Genomic DNA, 25,958 nt, shown 5'->3' on the forward strand with positions numbered 1-25,958 from the left:
TGCTGCTGCAGGCAGTGCTTCTGTGACAGGCTTGTATATCTAGCACAACATGTCCTCGTACTACAACCTTGAACTATCCATTGTACCAAAACCTCAGCTCAGAGTTTCGTCACCTAATCCACTCTCTCGGTTGACTTGGTGGGGCAACATAATCACAACAGTCAGCCATAAGCTCTAGAGCCTTTAAAAAAAAAAAAATCTAATAAAGACATCTAAAGTCTTAACTTGAACCAGAGACTTCTACTTTCCAGTCTTCCAAGTAGCATGTTTGAAGGCCAGCTCAGCTTATCCATGTCACTACAGATGGTTGGCTTATTTACATTTGAAAGGGCACCCCAGATGATTTGTGAGTGTGTGTACAATCACACACCTTGTACTGAGGCATTTGGCATTCCGGTTTAGGTCACTGTAAAGCTATGCAGTGTTGGCTATCAGCCTCAACAACCTAAGCTTTCAATGGACGTGTAATGTCATTTATACAGACACTGTATCCCTACAACCAAGCTTGGTTCCGACGTCATAATCTGTAGGGGGGAAAAATAATTTAATCACATATAGTACTGGAAGAATGATCAGGCACTATTGCAAATGTGAGAATGAAAATTAAGGGGACAGAACGTAAGCTGGAAAGGTTTTTAACTTCAGAAACACTTTGGCTGGCCCACATACCCATTAGCCCACTGGGAAAATGTTCAAATGATCAAACTATAACAGGAAGTCGCAGGAAAGTTAAGTGACAGCAAACATGTGGAGCTGGAGAACTTCCCAATAAGAAACGTCAGGTGGTTAACTAAGTTTGAAAGCTTCACTCCAGATGAGCTTGCATGCAATTATAGTCTGGAGATACCTGGATGCAGGCCTTTATCATCGAGTCATTATAAGTATAGTTACAAATAGACACACAAAGTCTTCTTTAAAAGCTTAGGAGAAAGTAAAATGGGATATAAAGTTATCTGGATGGCATCTTTTAGTGAGAAATACCATTCAGGCGTCTAAAAGTTGGTCGCTTCTCACCAGGCAGGCTTTATGCCCTGTTGACATTGATTTTTTTAAGTAACAACACCATTATTGTCACATTTCTTGTTTGTCGTATGTGCCTGAGATCCAGCAGTCTGTACTGTTACCGGATTCACTGTCAGTTGTCATGGACACACAATTATTTAATGGCTTTAAATAAAAACAAATCAGTATCTTTCAAACCATTTTTAAAGAGTAGCTATAGACAAGGGTGGATTTACTTCTCTGGGGGCCCTAGGCTGGCATGGCTACTTGAGCTATTTTTGGAGCTGAAAAAGACTAATGAATCTACGCCTTGCTGTAGGTGAGAAGTTTCTTTGAAGGATTAGGGCAACTTAAAATGGATGCCTTCATACAAGGCCACAGGTTGGTTATCAATTTTTTATGTATGCTGATTGTAAGCATAAACAGCATTTTGAAAAATGAGGTTTGAAATTGGATATCCGTGGCATAGTGGTTTGGTACTCTTACTTCGCACCTACAGAGTAAGTATCCTTATCTCTCTGAAATGCTCCAGGGGTGCCGGATAAATGCCTAACCCTGTACCCTGACCCCAAGCTACCTTCTATATGTATAGGTGTATGTATCAAAGGAGAGCAAGGTGGTATATGCAAGTACTAAATAATTCCTATGCACTCATACTTGTGGCAATGGTAAATGAAGCATCATTTAATCTTACGTATTCAGCTCATTTTAGCTGACTGTGGCTCCACCTGTTGGTTGAATATGGAATAAACCTGAAATTATTTCAAGGTAGAACAATAATTTAGAATTAGAACATCCATCCATTTTCCAAACCGCTTATCTTACTGGGTCGCGGGGGGTCCGGAGCCTATCCCGGAAGCAATGGGCACAAGGCAGGGAACAACCCAGGATGGGGGGCCAGCCCATCGCAGGGCGCACTCACACACCATGCACATACCTACGGGCAATTTAGTAACTCCAATTAGCCTCAGCATGTTTTTGGACTGTGGAGGGGGGGGGGAGAACCGGAGTACCCGGAGGAAACCCCACGACGACATGGGGAGAACGAATTGAAGAACATTTAAAATAAAAATACTCAATAATAATACTTAACACAATCTTAAAAGTCAGGGGTTAGTCATTTATCACCCAAATATTTAACAAAACTGCACGTAAAACAGCAAAAACCACACAACTCATAAGTGAAAGACTTCAGCAAAAATTTTATAATAAAAGTCAAACATCAAATTATTGAAAATGCAATACATTTTCCACAGTTTTTATAAATGACACCGGTTCAAAAATATCACAAAGGAATTGTTTTGCTCTCAAGTTTTTTTTAACACTTTTTTTTTTTGCAAAAGCACCAGAACACACTATAAAAAGCCCTTAGATTATGCTGATTTTTCTCATCTAAAAGTCAGCTTAGAAGTGGTTACAGCTTATGTATCTGAACGATAATGCTCAATACAGACAGTGTGAACAAGAAACCCAATATGTGCAAATATGTAGACATCACACCAAGAAAGCAACATCAGCCACCCAATCAATTAGCACATCCAGTCAACAGGCTGGCGACATACAACAACACTCAAACTCCAGAGGTTACTCAAACCTCTGCCACAGGTTAGGCTCATCCATAACTTCATTAGAAAAAAGGGTATCCTGTCTGTGTATATAACAGTTTAATGAAATCATTGCTTAGCCTATTTTTTCAGAAGTGGTGATGAATTAATTTTACGTGTAGCAGACAGGTAACTGCAGACTGAGTAAGGCTGTTTCTCAAAATGAGGAGTTAAAACTACAGAGGTACAGTGATGATAGAGGGACTAGCTTATCAAACGTAATAAAGAATACATTCACCGTATTATAAACCTCCAGAAGAAATAAAAAGATGGGAGTAGATGAAATAATTATTTTGACATTTAAAAGAAAAACATAAATATAAAATGGAACATTTGATTAGTGAGTTTGGCCAGATCTGGTTTGTGTCTGGTTAACATGTATTTTCAGTTAGAGATAATACACTGATATTGCCTCGGTGCTGTACTCATTGTCATGATGTAATGATGTAAGTCAAATCAGTATCACATTATTAGTTACAAATGGTTAGGCGGGATAATGACACAAATTTGATTTTGGGGTCAAGTTCAAATTAAATACAATTAGAGTGTCATGGCCTTAAAGCTATTTTGGTCTTCAGTTACTGTTGATTAGAACTGTCCTCTATCAACAGGCGTGGAAACCATATCAACAGGGGATGTGAATGGATGTAATGGACAATGGAACTACAGCTGTAGGACTATTAAAGTTATTTTGCTTCAGATTTCAAAAGTTATAAAAGTTGAATTACTGTATTTGGATAGTTGTGGAAAGGACCTCAAGTGTATTAATGACTCCTTTGCACAGTTGGTTATTGAAAAACAGTGAGTCTATATTTTGGCAGATTAAGTGAAACTGCAGAGAGGCAGAGTGTGTGTTAATGTAGGATAAGGGTTTGGCCCGTAGATGGCAGCACAACCACAGCACAACACAGAAGAAAAAAAAAAAAGACTACATACACGGCACATGCCCCCAAGGTAAGTGAGGGCAACTGGCCAGCTGTATGTGTGCAAGTGAGAACACTGGACAACCACCAGATATCAACCACAGCTTAGCCTCAAAGTGAGTCGCATTCAGAAACAGGCCTTCTCCCTCCCCCGAGACCACAAGCACCAAAAAGAGACAGGCAACGCTGTGAATGACAAGGCACAGGAGACGCTTGGGGGTCACAAAACTGACACATACTCCTTACCCTAGAAGGCACAAGAACTATGTGGAACAACAAACAATGACAATAACAAATAACTTGAAAAGAATGCAAATCCACGAAAACACAATTCAAAGAGCAGGAAAAAAGTAGAGGGATGGTCTTGCTCACTGCTGGTAAAACTTGGCAGGGCTGTAAATCTTCAATACAGAAAGGTGGTAATGTCCTTGCCCTCTTTTGTACAACCTCCACACCCAAGTCTTAAAACAGGTTCATAAATAACAATGGCCTTTCATTTAATGCCTATCCATCATTGAAAAAAACCAATAACGATATTTGAAATATATTAGAATTGCATACATTTAGAACATTTATAGAACCGATGAAATTTGATTTTAAAGAAGGCCAGTAGCTGAAATCAGTCTTTGTTAATATATTTCATATATAAGGTTAATATTGCTACTTCTTTAAAAGCTTTTCCAGAGGAAAATAAATAAATAAATGGATGAATAGTGACTGAAGCTCCATCATTGGAAGACCAATTTAGCCAAAGGGAAAAGACATTGGCTGACATAAGCCATGAGTTGCAGTTGGTTTGCTACAATGTCCCTGCACTCCTACACAATGCATTGCAATATAAAAGAATATAAAAGAAAGCAAAGCCTACTCCATACATTTGTATTATTCTAGGCTTCACTTAACTGGAAGTTCTGGCATATGCTTTTGGATTTTCCACTAGGGCAAAACTGAAACTAAAATTCCACCCAAACACTAAACCCTCAAAGACTTTGGCATACAAACTACAGTAATAATAGTGGTGGTAATTATAACACTGTACATGAGAATAGATACTGAAGGCAGATGCACATAGACTATAAAAGCAATGCCAAAGCAATGCCACATCATGGTGATTTAGTCAATACCACAGGACAGTATACAAAGACTGAGACTTAAGTCAATATTGAGCAAGTATAGTATCTTACTATGTGATTAAATTGTTCGAGAGCAGGTGTAAGATTTTCTAAAATGTAAACTGCACTTTCACATATTATATTTAGAAAATGCACTTGCCATTGCTGCTATTAATGGTTCTTACTGGTCCTCAAATGGAATAACAATGCATATGAAAGTGACCAATACTGGGTACAGAAGTCAGGTTTAAAAACTGCATCCGTATACCAAAGTCAAGACATAGACCTCATGCTCCTGGAAGGCTCCAGTCTCCGTTCCCTGCAGCACTGCCCTGGGTTGACCCAAGACACTGCTCCTTTTCACCCACATCTGTCTGACCCTCAAAACTTGACACAGCCAGCAACAGAATTCCATTATATTTACACAATAAAGGAATTCCCAAAAGCAGATCTGCAAAAAAGTCACCCTCCAATAAACTGCCCCAGAGAAACGTTCAAAGCATTATTAAAGAAAAAAAAGTAAATTTCTGTATTCACTATTTTTGAGGGTATTTCGTAATAAGACACCAAAACTTAATATCAAGGCATTTGAAACATATAAATTCCTCAAAATATTACACGTTAGCCCCATTTTATGTTTTATTTCTTACACTTGTAAATATACCTCAGTTCTATCCATCAGATTTCTTTATATATATTGGAAGCCTATCTTTGTATTAAATACAACAAAAGCAGTATAACGTTAGAAATTTATCGTGTTCCTGAACTAGTAGAGGTTACAGCTTAGATTACCAATAGTAACCTGAAAAGACCTGCCACATGTAACTGGCAACTGTAAACTTCAATAACCCACATTACTAGTCAATTACTTTCACTGCAATTACAAAAATATACTCAAATGTTAGAGCAAAAAAAATAGACATTTAGGTTGCCTTGATTAGTTCCTCATATTAAGGACCTTGTGATAAAAAAATAACCATCCATCTGCACAGCTCACACGCTTTAAGTATTCCTGACATACTAACTCAACCATTTCAAGGAACGGTGTTGGACTTTATCAAGCTGTGTATCACCACCTGTGTTACACTTGTTTTTAAAATCTGTCCATTTCAGCTTTAGGATCACTAATGGCACAGTCAGGATGTTGACTCCCCCTTTTTCCATCTGTGCCTATTTTCATCCTCCTCACCTTCTGAATTATAGAGTGAAAAAGAGTTTTATTGGACGATTGACCATTTATAGAATTACGTATGAATATCTGGAGTGATGCACTGAACTTAAATCAGCACGAAACAAAGAAAACCCACCCAACTCAGTTACAATTATTCAGCAATCAGCAAAATTATGCAGACTAATTTCAATATTCCAGAAGAGGAAGGGGAGTGGAGTTTATGAACAAAACTATCATTCAGTTTCAGCTGGAGACAATCAGGAGGGTTTTTCGAGAAACAATGGCAAAATCATCTCAGAAGTGGATTGCAAGATTAGAACTAGGATTTCAAAGTGTGAAACTGGACCGAGAGACTGTCTGTGGAAGGGCAGATTTGACACAGCAACTCTCTCCTTCCAATAAGTCACAATTTGATTAGCTGGTATGACATAGTAACTATGAAAAGCCCTTGGATGAGGTTCTCCATTTGCCAGCAAATCACATAGACCTCAGCTAAGACCTTTGCACATGTATAGCTAAAGAAAACGATTAATGGAAAAGAAAGGGATATATATATTTATACAAGATTCTTACAGTCAGAAAAAGGATGACCGGGAAAAACATGTTTGAGCCCTAAGTTGTTTTTTTTGGGGACATGATCACTATCTTATAGTCCACCTCTTGAATTTAGCCCCAGGATGTCATGCTCCCAGAATTCCACAGCATGCTTGCCGGTTCCATAATACTGCCCTGAAGAGAAGCCCAGGATAGGGGGAGCTGACGAGCGCAGCCCCAGTACAGCGAGGATGCCGACAGGCAACCAGAGGTCAGATAAGTTGCAAGAAAATTGGGGGAGGGAGTTAAAGGCTTCACAGTTTGTGGAGGGGGGCTGGACTACAGTGGTGACTGGAGGCCTGGGGAAAAGGTTTAGGAAATGTGGGGAGCAGAAGAGGATGAGTGTCTCCAAAAGAACCAGCCACGCTTGATCTGCTGTTTGCGCACAATCTCCTCCTCCCGTTCCCGCTCCTTCAGAGAACGCAGGTACCTGTCCTCTTCCTTCAAGTACCAGACGGGTGGCCAGCGGTGCTTCTCGAAGTAGGTCTCGTTTTCTGTGGGCATGGAGTGGAGAGACATATAGACACGCAAAAAAAATAAAAAACAAAAACAAAATAAGAGACAGAAGTGATAATCAGATGTCTTCTGGATCTATGTTTGGAAACACACACGAGGATTCCCTTTCTGAGTACAGGATGTTTTATCCAGGCACTGACATTCAGATTTATTAGAGCCACTAAAAATACCCACACACTGATATCTCATACATAAAAAAGTGGTAGTCCGTAGTAGAGGTACCTGGCGACATTGCTTTCATGTCTTTAGGGAATTTGCGGCACACACTATTGTAGTTTGTACAGATGTGATGCAAACACCATGCAGACAGTTGTTTGGCATTGTGGAACTAGAAGGAAAAAAAGGAATTTAGAAAAATGGTAATTCCCTTAATATGATGTAATTTAATTACTAAAAGAAATCACTACATGGTCACTTGCAACACTGATTATTTAAAATTTCTTTCAAGTTTTTAATGAAAATAAAGCTTCCAGATGCATCTCCTGTCGCCTGTTTTCCCACCTGAGCCATCTCCAGGTAAGTCAACACCTGCCCGTCGATGTCCTCGCCCTTCGTTATAAGCTGTAGCAGTTCATCCACAGCATGCTGCTCTGTGAAGGGCAATTGCAAAGCTACAGTTTATACTTCCCAATCATAAACTCCTTTCATTTCCACAAGCCAGTCATGAACATTTCCAGAAAGCAATCATTGGCTGGGGCCAACCCCACCGGCTCTAACCTGTTAGGGCCACAAGGCGGGGCAGGCAGAGACGGTTGGCCAATACAATGAGCTCCATGGGCTGCAGGTTGGGGCTGGGTGTCAGCTGGCCGCAGTACAGGTACTCCAGCACAGCACGCATGCAGGCACGACTGGTGTTAGGGATGGATACCTGTGCAAGGAAGAAGGGAACCACAAATTGCATCAACGTTTACTTGCATGTCACAACAACACTAAAATGCTAACATTTGTCAGAAATGGCAATACGCAAAAATGTCAAAGAATCAAAAGAGAAAGATTACCCTTATTGGCCAAGGATTTACTTTTTGGTTTGAAATCAGCCGTATCACCACCACAGACCCATCTTTTACTTATTTTTAAACATGCACTATTTTGTTTAAATAGTACAACAATTCATATATGAAGCTCAAAATCAACTTAACCTATGGTTGAAACAAGGTCCCCACCCCCAAAAAAAAGATGTCACAAAAGGTTAAACACTCTGGTCAAAGGGAATAGCACATTGCTGGCACTGCAAAGGCAATGAGAGGGTGATGTCACAGTGAAGAACAGTAACAGAAGCTCAGAATAAAGGCCAGTTTCTTCAAAGATGTGTCTTTCATCTGTGTGCGATAAAAGCACTGCGGGAATGTGACGGGGAGAGAGAGTAGGTCCTGGACAGACAAGCCTTTACAGTCTCTAGAATGAGAACATTGGCCTGTTTCATCAATGACAGTAATGTAGGCATACAATGAGTCCTTATGGCCATGGGTATCAAGTAATACCAAATGATCAGCCATTCAGGCTGGAATGCAGTGACCACAATAGAGTGTCATGTAGTGCTGTCACTTAACATCCAGACTCCCTCCCCTCAAACAGCCTCTGAACAGCCCTGAAACAATGACACTCTTGTGCTCCGTGCCATAAGTTCCAGCCAAGGAATTAAGGGGGTTTTAAGGATATAATGGAAATTGCTGGGGCATCAGAATTTTGCTGTGGCAACATTCCCCCCCCCCCACCACTTGCCACTGGTCACCAATAAAAGCCATGGCACTGGCCCCTGGGTAGAGGCATAAAAGTGTCCTTCAGAAGCCCCCATGTGGTACCCTTCACCTGCCAATTAGGGGAATGTCAGGTTTCCGACAGCAGCGTCTAATTAGCTGTGAAAGGTTGGCTGATCTATAAAATGCTGGAAGATTGTATACTTGCATACAAGTTACAGCATAGGAACTGAGGGTACCATAAAGCAGATTGTCACTGAAGAGCAAAGATCAAGACTCACATTTAACAACAAAGGAAAAAAATAAAGGCTGCCAATTTCTCTCTTACACCTCCTCCATGTCTCAAGCAGACGCCGAGAAAACAGATCCATGAGTTTTTAGCCTCCACTAACCTCATTAGTATAACTCTCCATGAAAGACCCACGGAACATCGCTGCCATCCAATCACAGCTGGAGATCAGCAGAGGTTTGTGGGCAGGCAGGTATCCATCATCCAATCGAAACACCACATCTAAAACAACCGGGGGAGGGGGAGGGGAAAGTCACACATCTCGATGTGTGTCACAGAGTGGCAGCTACAGAAAAAAAAGACAAAGATAGAGACACAGATAGACAAAAAAATAAATAGACACAGAAAAGTTATATAATAGACACATAAAACTAACAGAAAGAGATACAACCACAGACTAAGAGGCAGGGGAAAAAAATCAGTACAAGGCACAGTCGAGCAGAAAAATGCAATGTTTTTATCCACACAGAAATATCACACCATTTCTTTGCTTTTTCAATTCTCGGACCTTGGCTACGCACATAAGGTCAGACATTAACTTTAAATTAAGAGTCTATCTATTATTTATACTCTAAAACCCGACCCGACTCCGGATTAAGCGGGAGATGATGGATGGATGGATGGAAATTAAGCAGAGCTAAAATAACAGGAATCAGCAAAGTGGCTTTTTTTAAAAAATCTCTGTTCTACTTTGTCACCAATCCAAAACATTAATTGCAGGATTGGCTTATTGGGTAAGATAAATAAGGAATGAACAAGGCCAGATTATTTTGACTGACTGTTTTCCACTAGTATTCATGGATTCTAACCTCAAGTCTGTAAAAACTCACACAAAACATGAAAATCGTTCCCTATGTATGGAAGATTCCATCAAATCATGATCTCCATTAATGACTAGAGAGCCAGAATGAATCTTTTTTTCCCCCAGTAGCATTAATATGACTGAGGATTGAATTTATTTTCAGATTTTTAAGGTAGACTTTTCTGGATTAAAATTAGCTAGCAAGAGTTTTACCAAAACATTGTGAAAAACGTAATTCCAAATCTCTACATCATGAGAGCAATATCTATACCAGGCTATCACAAGTAGCACACAGCCACCAGAATTTATACCAGAATTAGACTACCACTTTCATTCCAAGGCAGCATGCTCCAGACCCAGTCTGACAGATGCAGTTTTTGAAATGACACGTACAGGAATGACCAATATTGTGAAGCACTATTGTCATTAACAATACTGAACTAGCCAACTTTAAGTGAAATGACATACCATGAGTACACAAATGCATTAGTTAAGAACTCCTGTCGAATTAAAGTCAAGGGAACAAGTAGTGAGGCAATAGAAGGCCATCATCAAGCCATTGTAGATACAATTGCAATCAAAAGTCTGGGCACACCTTCTAAAAATCATTTGGTTTTCAACAGGGTAACAACCTCAAGGTATGCTTGAGGTTGTTACCCTGTTGAAAACCAAATGATTTATATATAGTAAGTTGTATAGTTGTATAGTAGGTACAATCTTGAACAAGAAAAGAGCTGAAATGCTGTGACACCGTGGCCTGGCCTCCACAATCCCCTGACCTAAACCATATACAGCTGGTTTGGGATTCACTGGATCGAAGAATAAAAATAAGGTAGGCAACTTGTGCCCAAGAACTTGTGGGAACTCTTACGGGACAGATGAATAAGTAGGGCTGCACGATTTGGGGAAAATATCTAATCGCGATTTTTCTGACACACATTGCGATTTAATAATATTCCATTCTGAACTTAAAATTAGCTGCATCAAAAACGTTACGGTAGTTTGCAAACCCTACAGACTACTTACAAGGTAATAAAACTTACATACATGTAAATGTATGTGCAGAACAGAGAACAGAAAATCTCAATCCATGCAGCTGACAGCAGGAGTTGATGAAGTTGTCAACCCTGCATTTTATTTGAAATGAGAAGTAAAATGCAGTTTTCGACTAAAGCAGCTTATCATTTCTCTGCTTTACTCGGACAAATAGAAAACGAATTAAATATATGCGTCTCTTTTTGTATCTTTTTTAAATAAGCCCGTGTGCCCATATCCAACTGTAACAGGGATTAAAGCGATCTATTCTTTTAGTGTTTATGTTAAAGCAAGACTTATTTTATCACTGTTGTGGGATTAAGATTAATCTTTGGAAATATTACAATTAATAAGCACAAAAACATATGACATAAACACAACTATTATGGGTTTTACGGTTTTTTTTTGGGGTCACTGACTCCGCTGCTGTGAGAATTACTCACTGTCTCATTGTTGTTTTGATGGGTTAACGGTATCCTAATGCTATTGCCTATTAACAAAAACAAAAAGGTATGATACGCTAAAGTATATCGTAGCTGTTGTTTAAAAGGGGCTCGCTGGTTCCATTCATCAATAGGACCTTTCTGAAACAATCTCGGACCATGATAAGAACATAAGAACTATAAAAACGAGAGGAGGCCATTCGGCCCATCAAGCTCGCTTGGGGAGAACTAAACTAATAGCTCAGAGTCGTTAAAATCTTATCTAGCTCTGATTTAAAGGAATATAATGATATAGGATGATATAGGAAAGCAATTCACTTATAGCTCAGTATTTTTCCGCACCGCTAATATTTTCCTTGGGTTTCACGTGTTTGCTGTTTGTGGGACTATACTGTACGCCTTCTTGGGCCACTCCTGATTGGTGAGAATGACTGTCACACAGGGAGCACAGTATGAATTTGTAAAACTATTCTCACAGCAGTTTTAAACCCTGGGTTCGACGTGCTGTATAATGTATATCCTAAATCGTTGTTTGAAATCGCGATTTCAATTTGAAATCGATAAAGCGCCCAGCCCTATGAAGAAGCATTTCAGGTGGCTACATCTGGAGGGGTGTATCCAGTCTTTTAACTGGTTCGGCACATCACAGGTACACTGGTAGCTTCAGTACTTCAAACAGCACAGCAGACAAGTGAGAGGACATGCAAATAAAGACATGGCTTGACAACAGGCCATACCGGCGAACGTGCCCTTGTTCAGGCATTCTTTGATGCGGTTAGCTCGCCGGACATGGAAGGCTTTGGTGATCTCCTGGTTCATGAAGCTCTCATTGTTCAGCACATTTGCCACCATCATGCGCAGGTCAAACACCTCCAGAAGCTCAGCAATGGTGGCCACCTGCTTCAAGTCCCCCCGGCTCTCATCCAGGCTTCCTGTGTACAGATACTCCAGCACCGCCTGAGAGTGAAATTAGCAAAGAGGAAGCCCCGGGGAAATCTCAAACTGCATCACAATAAGCATGAGAACCACAGCTGAGAAGTACACAAATCACAAGCTTGGTTTTATAACTGTGACACAAGGGGGTTTCAAGGAGCATTTCTATTTGTGCTATATTTACAGCCAACACAGTAGGGATGGTGCCTTACTATCCAAATAATGACATCAGTTGGCATCCGTTTAAGTAAATAAAATCTGAAGCAGACAGAAACCCTGTATATTCAGTGACCTTCAAGGATTAGCGTTTATTAACCTGTGTCTAGACATACAAAAATACTACCTAGGATGTTTGAGTGCATACCTGGAAGGGTCCTTTTTGAATGAGTTCATCCATAGTAACCACAGTCATGACTGTAGATCGCCCAGTAACAGGGTCCTTCACATTCTCCAGGGACACACTTACAAAGCCACGCCCCCACCCCGAGACTATACGGCTGCCTCTCAAAACCCCTGCAGAACACTGATTCCTAGCAGGGATTGCATTATCGCTCTGTGAAGTTCTTAGTGAAGCCTGCTGAAGCAGGAAGTGTTGCTTTGGCTCATGGAAACAGTCCTCCTCGTCCTTGTCAATGTCCAGGCTCTTAGTGCGTCCTGCCTGTTCTGTTGCGCCACTCCGGTTCTGCTCATCCTCCTCATTGTCCACCCCGCCCAGATCCACCTCTGCCGCCTCCTGCTCCTCTCGCTCCATGCCAAATTTACTTCTGCCCTCCCCCATCATCCCAAGGTCCAAAGTGAAGATGTCATAGAATTTAGAACAAGAAGTGGCCAAATAAACCTTATGGGCAAAGACTTGTGTGGTGCCACCCTCCAGGAGAAAGAGTACATCAGCACACAGAGGTTGACAGAAGAGAGAGTTGGGCACTCCATCAACAGCAGGCGGATCTGGTCTGCTTACGATTGGGCGAGGGGGGCGTGGGGGCAAGAAGGGTGCCTGAAGGAGGGGACGCTGCACCTTTTTCAAGTGGGACTTCCAGAACTGTAGGTGGCGACGCGAGATGAGAGCTGCACGGATGGCATTGTCGAAAACATCTTTTATCCCAAACTGTGCCACAACGCTGGTCTCGTAGTATGGTATTCCCAGTTCCTTCGCAACCTCGTGGCCTTTTTCTGGGTGAAGGATGTCTGTAGGCTTTATGGGTCTAACAGGGGAGGAAGGAGGCCGCTTTGAGGAAACAAGTTAAATAAAAGGAACAGCCAATTATTTACCATTAATCGAACAGAAGAACTGCTGGCGTATGTGTGAAAGTGCTATAAATCCACTTGAAAGCTGTGAAAAAGTTACCAAGCAAGTCCAAGAAAATAAACAAAATAAAGATCAGCTCTGCTTATTCAGATGGAAAATTCTGGAAGGCATGCTTATGAAAAGACAAATATTTTACCATGAGCTATTTAGAAATCATTCCCATTCGTAGTATAGAAAAATACAATTCTGTTCTTGTTATCACTTCAATAGCTGACACTGGGACTACTGAATAATTAGCTAGTTTACTATATTAGCTACAGCTAACAATAGCTTTTTAATGTAAATTTATACCATAAGGTATTCAACTAAGTGTTGTCAGCATGCTACAGGCATTCTGTGCTTTTATATTGGTATTACCTTAATAGATCTAAGAATATTTAAATTCCAGAAAGCATTTTTCTTTGTTGGGGGTTACGGCGCTAGGGTTACGAGTAGAATGTCACGCCGACAAGCTTCCTATGAATTCTCACACAGAGGAGCTTAGTGATCATCTCACTTCAGACTGCACTCCCATACCTATCGACAGGGCTTGGGAAAGCTCCGGAAGCTTGGCTGCCTGTCCTAATTCATTTGCCAAAATGGCCAAGATTTGCGGACAGAGGTTTAGCTGGCGCTCAGTAATGAAGGCACAAGTGAGCCGGTTTCAAGAAAATACTCCTGTGGCATAAACTAAAAAAAAATAATAATAAATAAATAAATAAATAATAAATAAATAAATAAAATCAGCAATGGGGATGTCATCATAATTTAGTATCACATCTGAAGTATCAACTGGAACACTTTTTAATATTTTAAAGAGTCACAAAGACTGCTTGAATGCATTGTGGCCAAGTTGTACCAATTCTTATGATTCTCCCTGCCACCTGGATCCTAATTCACCGAGACAAGCCATCTGAAGGATCGGGGAGTGTGACACATACTTGGCCAGGGGTCGTCTAGCACGGTTAACAGCATCCAAATCAGCATAGCGAAGGTCCAGTTGGCAGCCCACGAGGATGATGGGGGTCCGAGGACAAAAGTGTTTGATCTCAGGGAACCACATGGTGCGGACATGGTGCAGAGAGTTTGGGTTGGCCAGAGAGAAACACAGCACAACCACGTCAGACCTGTGACACATAGAGATGAGAAAAAATGGGGCATATGTCAGAATAAACAGAAAGGGGCAAAAATTGAATGTTTATAATGTGGTGATTTAACTGAAATCATGTAATAAGTGGCACTATACTATTTATAAGCGATACACCAACAGTACTTTGATATCTATTCTTCATACATACAGGGATTCACAGATCATATTTGCATTGTATTTTCCTTTGCAAGAGGTGATCATTTGGTACAGTCGGGTATGAACATTGGGGTCATTGGTCAGAGAGCACCTGACCGAAGGAGGTCAAATATTTTAACTTATTTGAAAGAATCTTGAATCTTGATCTGTAAATAACCTTTATGATGCATTCATGAATGAGATTTTTAAACTTCATATCCACACTGTTGACATCAGCACTACATCCTGTTCAGTAATCGTATAGTTAATCATTATTGATAATTACTTTATTTCCACATTAAAATACAGAATGGTTTTTGGTTCATGGTTAGTAAGAGGTCATGTGCTCAGAAACAGTTACAAGAGGCTTAATTGTTCAGGCTCATTCTGACTGATTTAAAATGGAACAGCCTCAGCTGTGAGCAACGTGTAATAAATACTTCACATAGTCCAGGTCACTAATTCAAATGGAAAAAACAAATAAGCCTGATTTGGACTCATTGCGACTTGGCAGTAAAGTGGAAAAAGGGGCAGTGGATAATATATTCACGTGAAGAGGGTAAAAAAGCAGGAGGGTAAATTTGTCTGGACAAGCAACAGAGAGGAAACATGTGCAGCACCCACATTTTAGATGATACCGCATTGCATTATTAAATAGGCTGGGAAGATCAAGACCAAAAACAAAAAAAGAAGAAAGACTGTCATGTTATATCAGCCATGACAGAATAACGCTAGCTGTCAGCTACAAGGAGATGTCATGTTAGTGTTGCAGACATAAACAGTAAGCTTCCTTTGGGGAGGGGGCGGGGGGGGACAAATTTAACCACACCTCACCTACCAGGCAGCAGATGGAATAAAGACTCCATGCAGGGAATGGCCCTGACCCAGATCAACCACACTGTGTCAATGCGATCCAAAATCGTTCTGTCAGCCAGCCGACAGAAACACCCGTACTGAACACTGCAACTCTTTTACTGTGGCAGGCGAAGTGTGTGTTTTCACACTAACGTATGCTTTTAAGGTAATTAAGACATGCAGTGGTGGAGACACACGGCACACTCAATTTACGCTTCGCAACAAAAATGTATATCCTGATGAATATAAAATTGACCAATTTGTTCTTCTATAGATTTCAATGCAGATTTTAGCCTCAGCCACACATATGATCAACAATAGAGTGTAAGAAAAAAAGTCTGTTTTCAGGGGAGCTCCTGTCATTCATTACAACTTAGAAACACCCACTGCAGAACAAAAACATCTTCCTTCAGTTTCAATTACTAAAGATTCTTCACTGTATATAAATATTATATCTATTTTCTTTTCCATACAAACAGGGCCAGGTTCCAATGTATCCATTATTACATTTAATAATCTTTTAATCACCCCATTTTTTCCCCTAGGAGTATTTGTTGCTGATCAGAAGGTTTACACAGATTTATTACCTGAAGAAACTTCAGACCTGTCCCATCAAACTGTCTGGACTACATCTACTAAAGACAACTTTATTCTGAAATGTTTATGCGTATTATACCATACATTAAAATAACATTTCTGATACATAGCAAAATGACTATTCGATTACCAGCGACAAATCAATAGCAAAGCAGTGGATAAACTGACCTTCATGTGGTGATAGTGAAAATGCAAGGATACAAGACACACGCATCAAGGGTCCAGACACATGTCTACACCCCAGAGCAGTGCTTAATCTGAAGGAAGGTGGCCTCCTCCCTGTCAGCCCCTGGAATGCCAAACTACTTGATCTCTGATTAACTGGCCCTTCCCTACTGCTCAGGACAAACACTGCAGTTTACTGATTAGCTTATGTTATGCAAGAGGGCAGAGTTACATATGCATCGATACGACCTTGAAATAAAAACAAAAATGTTGCAATTATAATTGGGACCATTTCATTAGTAGTTGCTATATTAGTAGTTCTAACATAAATGGATTAGGTTGCTAATAAACCTCTGGTTGGATACCAAGTCTGAACTATGGTACCAAGTTTTAGAACAAAAACACAAATAAGCAAGTAATTTTAAGTAAGGAATGGTCTGTGCAGGACAGGACACAGCGGTTTTGATGTTGGAGCCAGTTCATTGTAAGGCTTCTGTCAGTGTGTAACAGGCCAACACCTTACCTCCCGTATGCGAAGCGGCGGTCTTTATGATGATCCCCAAAAGTGTCCCAAAGCCTCAAGGAGACGCTGACTTCATCCACCACATCCCGGGACCTCTCCAGGACCTGAGAGCCCAATAGAGAGAAGGAGAACAAAGGAGTTACATGCTACACTCACAGCGACTGATGGCATGCACATGAGGAACAGCTCACACTTTTACCTCTTGGCAGACACGGTACTGGTCAATGGCCCAGACGGTCGGCACATGAGTGGCAAGCAGCTGGTACTGCGTGAGGGTAGCGTTACAGGCCCGGGCACAGATCAACCGTGTCTTGCCGGCCGCGTTGTCCCCCACCACTACGCACTTTATTGTTTCGACATTAGGCCGCTCATAGTCTGAGTCAATATCCATGGAGAAAGCCCTAAAAAGGGGAAAGGAACAGTAGGAGTGTTATACACATGCATGTGTGTACCTAAAGCAGCTGAAGACCAAAGACACAAAGAGCTATGAAGATCAACAATCACTTTTAAAGCTTTCCAGCTCAACGGGAAGCCACTGATTTGGATAGTGCTGGGGACAAGGAGAAAGGATTCCTCAGACCAATGATTTGTTAAGGTACCACAACGTACTACGAAATGTTCTTTTTCTCCCATCAAATACCATGAAGAGGTACTGTTCCATATCAAGAACCACCAGGAACAGAGACCCACCCTTAAGAGTCTTCAGAGATATGTCTCTGTACTGAGATGAGCAACTTGTGCAATTAAAATTCAATCATCCTTGGTAAGATCCGGACACATGCAATGCAAGGCAACTTCCATCCATCCATTTTCCAAACCGCTTATCCTACTGGGTCGCGGGGGTCCGGAGCCTATCCCGGAAGCAATGGGCACGAGGCAGGGAACAACCCAGGATGGGGGGCCAGCCCATCGCAGGGCACACTCACACACCATTCACTCACACATGCACACCTATGGGCAATTCAGTGATTCCAATTAGCCTCAGCATGTTTTTGGACTGTGGGGGGAAACCGGAGTACCCGGAGGAAACCCCACGACGACACGGGGAGAACATGCAAACTCCACACACATGTGACCCAGGCGGAGACTCGAACCCGGGTCCCAGAGGTGTGAGGCAACAGTGCTAACCACTGCACCACCATGCCACCCCGCAAGGCAACTTAATTTCAGAATTTCTATGGCATTAAGATTAGGGGTTGAAGTTTCTGTTGGAATTATGATGATATGCTAGTAAAATGATACAGTAATTACTTATTTTACCCAATAAAGTCCACTGTGGTGAAGTCTTTATTTGCTAGTAATACAAGTTCATACAACCTCTGGTGATAAAAGGACAATCTTTTTCCCTTCCCATTCACCAAAACAAACAGCACCAAAATCTGTTCCATGCCATACATGTACACACAAAACTAGACTCAACAACACTACTGTCCTACTACGTTTGATAAATGGGAAAAATTATTTGGCTGAGGACATTACATAGTAGAATTATTGTTTTCTCTGTTAATTAAAATTTTAAAACACAAATGACTAATTGAACAGATGGAAAGCTGTTCCCGCCACAATTAGCAGAATTTGATAGTTTGCCCAGAGAGACCCAGAGTCTGACTCATAGGCAGGCAAATATCATGAGATCTTTCCTCAATGAAAACACTAGCCTAGTCTTAGGTTCATTCATTAACTAGGGATTCCGACACAGTGACTCTTATGTTCCATTCAGCATGGCACCATCGCAAGCATGTGGACAACGGAGCAGACCACCATAACCACAGCAACCAGAACCCCTTACACAACTGAGAGACTCCAACCTGCAAGTCGGTTCATGGAAACAGGAAAACAATGGCAAGCCTAACCCCGCTTGAAGCTTTGCATTTCTTACCTTTCAATATACATTCGCTGCTTATGCCACCAGAACAGTAGTAAAGAACAGCCTCATACTCCAGAAGTATTAGTAATCTGGGGCACCGCCTGATTTATATCACCTGGTCCCAATGGGTCAAATTTGCCTCTAATTTCTCTATCATCCTGGGTGTTGTGCCCATAACTTGTATAGCTGGACCAATGAACTCTGGCCTGCTATTTTGCCTCTGGGATCCGTTTCAGTTCTGTAAAATGGTTGAGTATTAGGTAGTTGTACGGATTTGGAACATCAAAAAATGCCTTTGGATTGTGTTTCTCAAGGGTCTGCTGCAACTGAAGCAGGTCACAGTGTTTCTCAACGATTAAAATGTCATCCATACATCTTACATTGACTTATCCTGGTCAGGGTCACGGGGGGGCGAAAACCTAATCTAGACAGCACAGGGCACATGGCTGGGGTACTAGACCTTGAGTAGGATGCCAATGAATCACAGAGAACATACTTGCACACAGAGTGGCCATCTAGTGACACTAGGCAGCCTCAGTGAGGACCAAAGTACCCACTGGAAATCTGCAAAACACCAAGACAACATGGAAAACTATCAACTGAGCCATCATGCCAGCCCAGATAAAATTTAGCAAATTATATATTTATTTTATATTAATTCAACAAAAATCTTCTTTAGAATGCTTTTCTTTATGTCAAAAGTGTCAATAACACTGTGGAATTTGGAAGACTTTCATAAATCAAAACTTATAAATAGACACGGGTCCAATAGACCAATTCTGTATTAAGCACATCTAAGCATTATTTTAAGTTGATCTAAGCATTATTTGCATTGATTTGTTTGGAAAATTGTTTTGTATTTGTGTTATACTTTCAGCAGGAAAAAAAAGAATTGTAATTATTTTATAAATATATATCTTGTGTCTACTCTGACAAAAGTAGAACCTAAAGGAAGACTGGGCAGATGTGGGGAAATTTAACCAGCTATGAAGAGAGGATACCAGTCTGTTTCTTCTGCACATGTATACGCAAAACTGGCTGAAATTTCATCATTTCAATTTAGAAGCAATAAGGACTTCACTCAAGCAACAGCCCTTTTCTCCAGGACCACCCCCCCCTTTATCACTGCCAGAAGCCAACAAAACAAAATAGCTACAGGCATTATCTTCAAGAATGAATTACAAGACAAAAATCCCTTAGTTGAAAAGAAATTGACAAGTAATCATTGTATGATATCCTGTAGTTAGTATGCCAAATTAATTTATTCACCATAAATTTATTCAGCATGATATATTTCACTTTTACTATCTATACTAATGGGCACAGAACTTAAAAGTACTCTAACCAAGCCGCTGGCCCTAAATTTTGTTGAAATTCAGTTTAAGTGGATCAAGTGACACACTACTATTATAGGATGTTAGAAAAAAACAGTTTCAGTAAAATATCCACTATGGCTTTCACATGAAAAGATATTTTTAGTGCACATGGGATGCTGGAATTATATCTGCTCATAATACTAGGATATGTAAGCTAGAGGGCAGTCATAAACCTTTTCAGACAAAACATCTGAAGACCAGTAGTATCCTATTATACAGCACACACCCTTATCCTGAACGACTTACGTAACTTACAGTTTTATCTATTTATACAGCTGGATGTATTGTTTCAATGGGTCGGTCTTGCCAAAGGGGAAAGTCTTGAAACATTCATATACTTGAACTGCCCCTTAACCACTCTACAACCGGCTGCCCATGGAATCATTCTGGCGGCATACGTTACGAGTAATCTTTCAAAAACTGTCACCAAATTATTTTCGTTTTCAGGACATATTCTGCTGATTAATCTCGTCTGAAACTAAATCATTAATAACCGCGAATCAGTACTAAAGTTTAAGAGAGGTCTTACTTCTAGCTATACAACAAAACACCGTATCAATCAATTGCATGGTATTAGTGGGATACACGAATATTCAAAATGCTAAAAGCTGTGGGTGTGGATTTGCGTGTGAAAGTGCATTTTATCCGTAGATACCCTAATATTTCTGATTTATATGAATAGACATGTTTGTTCATAAGGGTGGCTGTGGGTGTATAGTACGCTACTTTTAATCAATACATCTACTATCACGAACACGTTGTAATCGTGCCGTCGATTATTATCAAGAATTATATTCAGACCAACAATACTTAACAATCGAAAGCGAAAAAGATAACAATACAGTTCCATGAAGTAGATGATGCACTTTAAGTGAAAATATCAAGATCATCTTCACAAAACGAACCACAACAAGGCTACCATAAAAGCCATTAACGTTTATGAATGAAGTCTTACCTTAACCCTTAACACCGTCACGTTAAAGCGTCATCTCTTGCACAGAACCAAGCCCATCTAAGCGCCACTGCAGTGGCGAACAGGGGTGGATATTTTGACGGGAAATTCTTCCTGACTGGCCTGCATTGTTACAAACACAATCCATAAGTAACGTGATATAGATGCCTCGCTTGGGCGTTATTTCGCAAATCCATTTACAGTTTAAGCAAGATCTCATCGCACAACGTCGATACAGGAGACGCCTAAACATAACAAAAAAAAATTGGCGTTCAGTTACGGAACAGAATTGCATGCGAAAAAAAAACTGACCCGTATCTCGTATAATGAAATTCATTCCTACCTTCCGACTGTTTCAGAATTGACCCACATGCCACTTAAACAGCCTGTCACTCCAGGCTCCTGCTACCCGGGCCCTGGAAAAGGAATTTAAAAAGGGCGAGGTACTGAGAAGCAAGATTAGGTAAATTTGAATTCCTCCTAAGAAATAAGCACGGACTAACTGTGCTCACAAACATAGCATCTTGCCACTCTTTTACACATCTGCGACATGCGCGCCTGGCGTCTAGTTTGAGATCGCAGACCACTTGCAACTTCCATTCTCCGCCATGCATGTGAATGTACGCTTCCCCTTCCTGTCCTAAATCTACCCGGGCAGCGTTTTATTCTGGTCAGATGCAGAACTGCTCCCGGAGAACGGGCACCCAACGGGATTCGCTTCTGTTTTTGTCGTTGTCACAGCTTACACTCCCAGAAACCCCTAGCCCCCCCCCCATTGCTTTTGCGTCACTATTCCAACCCAACCCACTTTCCTGAGATCCAATGATCTCGCTAAATAATTGAATCATACTGGGTATAACTGGAGCTGCACGCAAGGGAAGCTTATCCAAGGCAACGGAGTTACGAACTTGATTAGTTGAATAAAATTACATTTTCTTTATTCTTTCTGATAATCTCGTGTCCCTACACCCGATCGCTGCCTCGTAAACGTTTGCAACTGGTATAATGTGTTTTGATCTTACGCAGACAATAATAGGTCATCTAAATGAATGCTACAGTGAGATGCATGCCACATATCACACCCGGGATCCAGTATCTGACGTGTATTTTTCTTCCTTGCTATATTTTAACATTTCATCAGACGCGGTCACGGGACCCACTAGACCCACAGTACAGTTTCCCTTCCAGCACTACACCTGTTGTTTAAAAAAAAAATACAGGAATTCCATTAACACCTTATGTTTAAGCATATCTAAACAAATCAAGTACTAAACAAAACATAACTCTTCTTCTGCAGGCAGCACTGCCCACAAATTCACCACCAGTGCTATAATACATGCTACGTTATTTATTACTGATGAGTAAAGCTGACTTCACGATCTATTTAAGAGTGGGGGTCTTTTGTGTTTACATCTATGAGGCAATTAAAATCGTTCTAATCTTCTTGAAATAAGAAACAAGTGCTAATCGTAGCGAACCCTGAAGGGGGCACCTGAAGTAAATTATTAGACACATAATTACTTTAGCAAATAATTAAGTACAAGGGAAGACCAAACTACAGCACCTCGAGGCTCTAGTGAACTGGAACGGCTGACAGCTTAAGTAACATTGAACCTGATGTACAGTTCCAGCCACGCAGTTTTACAAAGCACAGTTTTCAACAATAAACAGCTGGAATTGTGTTTTACTTCCTGGATGTAATTAAAATGTCATGTTAAAAAAAACGCAGATCCCATTGTTCAGTTCTGTAGCCTTTACTTTGCACTGCTTAATATATGCTGTGCTAGAAATGTCAAAATCGACGCCGTTTTTTACGCTGTATTGCAGCTGTACTAATTGCTTAATATATTTCCGACTAATTCTGCGTTCTCTTTTAATGTCAGGGTTGATAAATGTTTAAAGGTTCTTAAATCCACATTGGAGGTCGCCCACACACCGGGACATAGTCTGAAGACCTCTCTGCATACGCACAAATGCTTTAGGTGACCTCTACTGGTAGATTTTGATGTGCTTCTTTAGAAAAAAAAGGTTAGGACAGAAAATTATGTTTTCAAGCATTAGTAGCAGAGTGGAGAAATTAAATAATATAATAAATTTAAATTCAATTAAATTTAAAATTAAATTAAGGATCTAAATTTACCACGTGTATAAAAAAATACAGAAACCAAGGTATAAAGTCACATATTTTTATAAACATTTATGAAGCGCTATTCAGAAGCCATACCTACCTATATTGTATTATGTTGAATTAATGTAGTGCCTTATCTACACTACTAGGTTTTTTCAATACCACCATTTACACTTCTTTGTTTTCACATAAACTACTTCCCCCAAAATTTGTCTTTTGTGATCTGCTGTTATTGCATTTGTCCCTACATTAATACTGTGATGAAAAAAGCCCATGGGGTAGATCCTGCCACCCCTCTGAGTTTTGTATTTATTTCAAACTTATCCTTGCATGGAAAACCATTTTATATTAGGGATTACTTATGTGTGTCTTGGTTGAAATCACTCTAATGCAGTAGTATCCTCTTTGAAGTGTGCTATGCACATTATTCTAGAAAGTCTTACTGGTATATCCTTGAGCTTCAGAATGAACTTTTCTACCATAGAAAAGCAGGTTTTAAATGATATAATGTTATAACAAAAGGCATAAAGGCATCTGTGTAAATTCTTAGGAGAAAAGACATCAAGAAATGTGTTCCACACATCCTGAAATACTGTGTATATTTTTATTTTCCAAGTGAATTCATCAGATTGCATGGCGGCGCAGTGGGTAGCACTTCTGTGTCACACCTCCAGGGTTGGTGGTTTTAATCCTGCCTCTGCTATGACTGTGTGGTGTTTGCAGGTTCTTCCAGAGATGTGTGGGTTTCCCCTGGGTTGTCTGGTTTTGCAGTTCAAAGACATACAGTTAGGTGAATTGGATTTCCCAAATTGCTCATGGCGTGAGAGTGTATGCATGTGCCTTATGGAACAACTGGCATCCCATCCAGGGAGTACTCCAGCCTTGTGCCCGATGCTGCCTGAGATAGGCTCCAATGCCCCCCACTGATGAAACAAGTGTCCCAGGAGATGGTACAGCAGGGTACCATATGGGATGAAATAAGTATCATGTCATATGTCCTTGACCACTTACATCTTTGCAAATTTCAGCAACATAATAAATGGTCATACATGCAGTTATATAAGTTTGAATAAAAGTTTAGATGAAGTGATCAGAAACAAAATGCTTCATGAGTAAACACAAATGTTCTCACTTTTTTTTTTTGCCAGTGCTTGAGTTCTCTGTGATGTTTCCTTCCCTGTGAGCTGAAGAGGAATCAGAATTTCAATGTCACTCACAAATGCTCACCATGAGAAAGCTAAGCCCTTTGGCCCTTTTGGCACGGCTTAAATAAGGGCAGTGGGTGTACTGTGGAAACAGTACCCGGGTGAAAGGGGGCCCTTGGAGACCAGCCATGGAGCTTGGAGATTCTCCCATGCTGACCTCATTGAAGGCACATGCTCCACATACAGGCCCTAATCATTATCTCCCCCCCTCAACAAAAAAATATAGCCACTTATATTTCAGTAAGTAGAATACTGGTCCATGATCAGTCAAGGGCGGGAAGATTCTAGTTCCTTATATCACTTGTTGTTTCGCCAGAATATAGGAAAATCCAGGTTCAATGCCAACAATAGCAAAAATGAAAGGGCAATGGTAACACAGCAATAGCAAGCAGAAAAACAGGTTGTTACAGCGTGATGCTTTGACATCAGGTATAATCTGTGAAAGCGCAGTAAACGTAACTGCAGATATATAGGGAGTAGAACTGGACGCAAACGTGCAGCGGCCTGCTGCAGTGGTCTGTCATCTGTGCTATAAATGTTACTTGGTCATCAGATCTTGGTATCCTAATATAACACTGAGCACTGAAGCTCTAGAATGGTTGGTACAAACAAGCGACAGGAAGCCAGTCTGACAGCAAGTCCGTCATTGCTAAATCAAGCAGAGGAGCTGGCACGGAACGTCAACTTACATGGCACTATGGCATAGCCTGGTAGCTGCGTATATCACAGCCACCCACCTACGACTCCATCTGCATGCTTCCCACCCTTATTCTGCTGTCTACATTAGAAGTCACTTCGACCAGCCACATCTGCCTTCTAATTCGCGACACATGAAGGTCACTTCCCCGGTGGACCATCAAAAAAAAAAAAAAAAAAAAAACAGAGGGAAAGAAATAATTCTAAAAATTTCAACCAAAAGCCCACAGAAAACTACTGCTGGAAGTAAATACTGTTTTTCTGCAGAGATTCCTTATACCATATGAATTGAATGGGCCATTCCCTTGATATAAACATTTCAAATGGCAATTGCTCTCTACGCCATGGAAAACGCATTGTCTGAGCCATTCCACCCTACATGATATGCTGCCCCTGGCAGCCTGTTTGCAGTCGGCTGGTGCAGGTTGGCAGCAGGAGGGGAGTGCAGGAGAGAAAGTTCTACGGCCTGGGGGTGTGTGTGAAGTGTGTATGCATCAGGGGGGAGGCTCCTGACGTAGCGCGAGCTCACGCCAGACCACCTAGTTTGGCTCTAGGCACTGCTGCCCGTGTGATGTGTCTGGCAATGTTTCAGACCTCAGGAGATGGTGGCGAAGTAAATAGATTAGGAGGGTAAGGGTGAGAGAGGGAAAGAGTGCAGAGAATGCAGACAAAAGCATGTACACTCAGTGACAAAAAAGTGAAGCACCCTAACGGAGTGGTGCAAATGAAATCTGCACATAGTGAAAGGTCATGTGACTGTATCGCAATGACTATAATTGGGAAAAGATTGGGGGACCTCGCTGGCCACAGGAGAACCTCAACATGATGAAGGCAGTCCGTGGACGCACATGCCATGTGTGGACAGGCGTTGTCTTGTTGAAAGACCAGGGGGCTGCTTCAGGA

General features: G+C 40.9%; 1 protein-coding gene across 5 annotated transcripts in view; it reads right to left on the bottom strand.

Moving 5' to 3' along the window:
• Window positions 1–2,180: 2,180 nt before the first annotated feature.
• The window catches only part of LOC125746885 (rho-related BTB domain-containing protein 2-like), a 33,826-nt gene continuing 10,048 nt past the window's right edge, over window positions 2,181–25,958 (bottom strand). The window contains exons 1-14 of one of the 5 annotated variants that reach the window (XM_049021492.1): window positions 21,539–21,781; window positions 21,370–21,442; window positions 21,030–21,149; window positions 18,711–19,262; window positions 17,031–17,232; window positions 16,832–16,935; window positions 14,348–14,533; window positions 12,486–13,323; window positions 11,926–12,145; window positions 9,012–9,130; window positions 7,640–7,790; window positions 7,424–7,512; window positions 7,145–7,250; window positions 2,181–6,900 (exon numbers count right to left, since the gene is read on the bottom strand). In XM_049021492.1, the coding sequence (XP_048877449.1) occupies window positions 6,719–6,900; window positions 7,145–7,250; window positions 7,424–7,512; window positions 7,640–7,790; window positions 9,012–9,130; window positions 11,926–12,145; window positions 12,486–13,323; window positions 14,348–14,533; window positions 16,832–16,935; window positions 17,031–17,232; window positions 18,711–18,724 (2,211 nt within the window). In that variant the 5' untranslated portion in view covers window positions 18,725–19,262; window positions 21,030–21,149; window positions 21,370–21,442; window positions 21,539–21,781 and the 3' untranslated portion in view covers window positions 2,181–6,718. Of the gene's footprint in view, window positions 6,901–7,144; window positions 7,251–7,423; window positions 7,513–7,639; window positions 7,791–9,011; window positions 9,131–11,925; window positions 12,146–12,485; window positions 13,324–14,347; window positions 14,534–16,831; window positions 16,936–17,030; window positions 17,233–18,710; window positions 19,263–21,029; window positions 21,150–21,369; window positions 21,782–25,958 lie in introns of those variants that run through there. The other 4 variants (XM_049021491.1, XM_049021493.1, XM_049021494.1 and 1 more) reach the window with 4 other exon arrangements.

The sequence above is a fragment of the Brienomyrus brachyistius genome, chromosome 7 (assembly GCF_023856365.1).
Source record: "Brienomyrus brachyistius isolate T26 chromosome 7, BBRACH_0.4, whole genome shotgun sequence".
Classification (NCBI taxonomy): Eukaryota; Metazoa; Chordata; class Actinopteri; order Osteoglossiformes; family Mormyridae; genus Brienomyrus; species Brienomyrus brachyistius.